At 33.9% G+C, this 5181-nt stretch overlaps 1 protein-coding gene across 2 annotated transcripts; it reads right to left on the bottom strand.

Moving 5' to 3' along the window:
- Positions 1-544: 544 nt before the first annotated feature.
- LOC129876040 (fasciclin-like arabinogalactan protein 16) lies at positions 545-4351 on the bottom strand. 2 transcript variants are annotated; one of them, XR_008763282.1, is made up of 3 exons: positions 2862-4351; positions 927-1039; positions 545-827 (listed from the first exon to the last, which is right to left on the bottom strand). XR_008763282.1 is itself a non-coding variant. In XM_055951327.1 (2 exons), exons 1-2 carry the CDS (start codon positions 4159-4161, stop codon positions 978-980), a joined length of 1362 nt encoding a protein of 453 aa, XP_055807302.1. In that variant the 5' UTR covers positions 4162-4351; the 3' UTR covers positions 545-977. The 2 variants fall into 2 exon arrangements, 1 of the variants encoding a protein (XP_055807302.1); XM_055951327.1 differs by having other exon boundaries at positions 545-1039.
- Positions 4352-5181: the final 830 nt, after the last annotated feature.

Here is a 5181-nt window from a genome sequence, read left to right as displayed (position 1 = left end):
ACGTTGTATATAGTGGCAAAGCCATCTTATGCTAAAATATGTCAAGGTGTGGCAGAACTACTTCACTTTTAACCACAGATCTCGAATTCGAATTCTAAATATGAAGAAAACTATATTGGGAGCTACGAAATTCAAATTTAATCAAAACTCTACGAACTCCGAATATCATAAGAGAAATCAGAAAGAAAAAAAACCTCTCATAAAAAAATAACACTATTTAACTAAGTCAAAATTTTGATTATATATATGTATATTCCTCATGTGCCTACTTTTTTTTTTTTATTGTGACAACCCTTGATAAAAAAATTCACTCCACCACTAATTAATAAAATTGAAACCTTTTTTTAAAAGATATCTTTGTCTTAACACATTGCCTTTTAGGAAAGGCAAGTGAAGTTTAGAACCCACACACATTAATACAAAGCACATTCTTTAAATTTTATGATATTAAAGAAATGTAAAAAAGTATAGTTAATTCACAAGCTACTACTATATTGTATCTAAAAAGTGACAAAAATAAACAAACCAGCCGTGACAAATGTGAGTACAAAAAAGATGATATGCTCTTGCAGAAATTATTCTTTTTTTTTCTTTTTTGGGGTACATTTTTTTTTTGGATACAAACACTGTCGGCAGAAAAACAAACTTAAATACAAATGAAAAAATTGATAGGTAATTACAGTATTTATAACAAAATAAGACAAAAGATATTTTCTCCCTTCTCTTGCTTTTGAGTCTGTTTTTTTTTTCTACTTCAATCCCAAGCACTTTTCTCCTTCCTTGCCCTTTTTATGTTTTATGATATGATCACATAGCCCTCCTAATAACTGCCATTTATTCAGAAAAATTTTGTAAGATTTTTTTTCTTTCCATTTATGGCTCCCAATTATTTTTTTCTAATAATACACATATTTTGAGACACTCACCATTCTTTCTTTCATTTCTTTATCTCCACAAGTTCCTCAAGTATACAAATTTTAATGACAACTAGCAAAAGCAAATGACCCCATTGTACCACATACTACTTCCATCAACTTTCCTGCAAGCACAAAAAGAGTAATTGCAAAAATGTTAGACAACTCATAAGGAATATATCTTGCTTCTTCTTTTTTTTTTGGTTTCCCACCCGTGTCCGGTACTAATGCGCGAGGACTCAAACTCAAGATCTCTGGTTATCTGGTTAAAGATGAAGGAGTACTTAACACTCCATCAAAACCAGTGTTAGTTAAGATATCAAGAATGGAAAAAAGATTGAAACTTTATCATTTAAATAATTAAAAAGGGGTTGAAATTTGACGGAATGAAGTGAATGTTAATGTCAACTATGTAAAAGTTTATGTTAAAACAAGAGATAACAATTGATGACAGCTGATAATGCAAGTTTATATAAGATAAAAATAAAAGAGCAGGTGGGGCTATGTTTAAGTCAACAAACAGGCTGGTCTTGATGTCTCTACATTGAAGTTAAGTATAATCATTGAGTTATACAGCTATGTTACACAAGTGCTGATATGGAATTTTAGAATTATGTCACACCATAGATTTGGTTTTATATGACAGTAGTGTTTGAACCAACTTACGCGCATCCTCGACTGTTCTATTGGAAACTAATTCTGTCCACCGAGAGCAAAGGTAAAACTCACTTGACTACACCCTTAGTAGAAATTTAAGCTTAGTGATTAAGGGTTAAACATGATAATCATTACCATTTTGCCTAATTGATTAAGGGTTTAGAACCTTCAAAACTATTTTGGCTTAGTGATTAAGTGTTCAATTAATCATATAATCATTCCTAATCAAGAATATCCTTTCTCATAATTCAACTGCTAAAGTTCCCAAACTAAAAGTTAAAACTAACTCCATTAAATGATTTTATGGATAATCATTACATCAAGCAAAGAACAACAACCCCGCCCCCCCTCTCCCCCCCACCCTTTCTTTTCTTTAATGGTTCACCGACAGATTATACACCTACTATCTTCTAAAACTACTTGCCATGTCAACCATCTTTGGCTTCTTGTAACCAAAAACTCCAAAAGTAATGAAAGTTAACTAATCAATAGAAAAATGATGACAATGAAATCTTAACTCTTAGGACTTTGCAAAGCAAATGAGAATACCACAAAATTAAGGAAATTTAATAAAAGATAACATGTTCAATCATGTGCAAAAGTTAGTTAGATACGTAGCTTAGGTTCTAAGTGCAAGTATTCACCAAAAAAAAAAGCTGTAAACAACAAACAAGTGGCCTCGAGAAAGGCCTAACTCCACAATTTTTCATGAACACCAAAAATACTAAAGAATGACACAATTTTTAACCTCATTTCCAGCTATGTTTTCAAGAATCAAGAACTCAATACTTATCAATTAGTAAAATATCAAGTAATACTTTGTGAAAATAGAATTCGTAAGAAAGACACAATCTTTAATATCAACAACAACAACAACAGAGTGAAAGTGAAATCATTTGGGGAGGGTACGGGTAAAATATCAAGTAATACTTTGTGAAAATAGAATTCGTAAGAAAGACACAATCTTTAATATCAACAACAACAACAACAGAGTGAAAGTGAAATCCCACAACGTGGGATTTGGGTAGGGTACGGCTGTTTTTTCCGAGAGAGCCTTGGCTCAAAATCTAAAAGAAAAAACTAGCCATTATAAGAATCAAGACTCTACACGCATCAATAAAAATCAATCAGAAGTTTGTGGTAATAACCAGACTCACATAACTATCCATAATTTATATTTTGATAATAGCTAACCAATCAAATGAATTGAATTCAAGAAACAACAATCACACCAACATATCAAAAACCCAAATTAAAAAAGAGTAAAAAAGTTTAGAATCTTTTGTATACCTCTTCTTGGCTTTGCAACAACCTTAGCAACAGGAGCAGCTATAGGAGCAGCCTTTATTTCCTCAAGAGGAAACAGAACACCATCAACCCCTTGCACAGAGATTCTTCCATCAGTGTAAATATCAGGATCAACCAAATAAGCTGATCCTTCACCTTGCCCGAATTTCACTGAACCATCAGCTTCTTCAGCCACAACTTTATGTGGCAACCTTAAAGTATCATAATTGATTTTCCCAAATCTCCTCACTGAATTATACATACTTTCCTCCGTTTGATACTCCGGTATCAAATGGTAATACATTATCTGTTCTGGCGCCCCAGGTTCGCTAAGCTGATCAGTCGTCAGCTTAGCCATAGCCTCGTCATTGGGCGCCAGAACAGTTAAAACATACCCTTCAGAAACCAATTTCCCCATTTCTGTAGCTAATGATGTGAGATTCACAAGAATGTCTGCTAATTCATTGTAACCACCATAATGTAGGAGTGTTTGTATGAAATCTTTTACTTGACTCTCACCATCGAAGTGATGGTGGGGTCCTCCGGGTCCTGGAGCTGGTGCCGGGGCCAGAGATGGCCCTGGCGCCAGAGCATCATACACCGGCAGCACAGGTGGTGCGCCGGCTGGTACAGGTGCGGGTTTCTTCAATCGGTGAGTTCTCGGGTCAACCTCCGGTGCTCCCTCCGGCAACACGGCGGAGATTGACCGGAGACTACGACGGGTGTTGAAATCTTGCTGGACTGATTTGGGTATTAAAACCCGCTCAATCCCGTGGATAATTCCATCGGGTTTAACAATATCATCTAGTTTAATAATCTTAGCTGAGCTGACTGTTTTCTCTGTTTTCTTCTCGGAAATTTGAAGGACATTTTCTTCTCCGGCGTATAAAGTTGAGTGAACACGCCCACGCCCGGGCCAAGTTTTCGACACAATGCGAGTGGGAATCATGTGGAACAGCAAGAGATTCTGTAAAGATTTGAGATTTCCAGGTTCAAGCAAGAAACGCTTGAACTCAGGGTCTAAATCACGTTCAAGAGCTTCATTTTTAGGAGCAAAAATGGTGATATTGTGCTTAGAAACAGCCTCTTCAAGTGTTTGTAGCAAAAGGGCTTTCTCAACAAGCTCAGATAGCTCAGTGTAGTGAGAATCCAAAAGGGCTACAAGAATGGAGTTGGAATTGATTTGGGGTACTGTTGAAATTGGGGATTTTGGGTTTTCTTGAAATGTAGCACCTGCAATGGAGAAAAACAGTATAATGGTGAACAAGAAGAGATTGGTGAAGCCATAGATCTGAAAATCCATGGCTAAAGATTCAAGCTTTCTCTCTCAAGAATGTAGTGTTTCGTTTCTCTCTCTTGTTCTTGGGAGAGTGTCGGTAGAACAACGTGTTATGTTGGGTTGAGTGAATTTGTGGGTGTTACGGCCTTCGGCTTTGTTGTTGTTAGTAAAGAAGGGGGGAAATGGCAAGTGTACAGTAGTAGTTGTTTGGTGGAAATAATAAAGTATTCAAGGGAAAGAACTCGTATATTATATTTGCATTACAGTCTGATTAAATTTGAATTCATGCTAAAAAATATCACATTGAGAGTATAATATTTCGTATAAACAATCAAACTCAAAAACTATGATTAAAGATAAAAAAAAATATTTATCACTACACTACTTGTGACTATACTAACTCAACAAACTCAAAAATTCTGATTAAAAATAAAGAAATATTCATCACTACACCACTTATAACTATAATAAAAAAGATATTTAACAATAATAAAATTTTCTTTTAGCGACAATAAAATTAATATTATTGCATCAAAATTGCTAAAATCTTGAACGATATTATATAGAACGTTGATTATAATTATTCAAAATTATTATTAAATATAATATAATAATAATTATATTATTGCCGCTTGTAACAAAAATTTTTATTTATGATAGTGTGTTGGGTGGGTCAAGGGTTATTTTCTATTTTCTCTCTGTTCTGTCACTCATGTGTATTTGGAATTGCAGACTTTGGCTTCAAGTGAAGACACATTTTTTTTAATTTTTATTCTTTTTTGGGTAAATAGATTTGTTGGACTTTTGACTTCTAAGTTTTTATGCACATAGAAATGCTAGCTAATAGGAAAGTTCAGTTTTATTTGTTGGTTATGACATGATAATGATATACATATATAATATGCCTAATTTCAAGTTTATGATCCGTGTAATATACTAATACTGCAATAAATGTACTTGATCTAGTTCCTTAATTTAGAGTAATTAAGTAGAGTAAACTTAATTGTAAAATCTCAATATACTAATAAAAATTTCACAAATAAC

The sequence above is a fragment of the Solanum dulcamara genome, chromosome 12, assembly GCF_947179165.1.
Source record: "Solanum dulcamara chromosome 12, daSolDulc1.2, whole genome shotgun sequence".
Lineage (NCBI taxonomy): Eukaryota > Viridiplantae > Streptophyta > Magnoliopsida > Solanales > Solanaceae > Solanum > Solanum dulcamara.
This window is presented reverse-complemented; position numbering and strand designations above follow the sequence as displayed.

Coding starts and splice junctions, on each gene's coding strand:
- LOC129876040 (XM_055951327.1), bottom strand. CDS start 4,161: ATGGATTTTCAGATCTATGGCTTCACCAATCTCTTCTTGTTCACCATT. Junction 1,040..2,861: donor TGTTGCAAAGCCAAGAAGAG/GTATACAAAAGA, acceptor TTGTGCTTGCAG/GAAAGTTGATGGAAGTAGTA.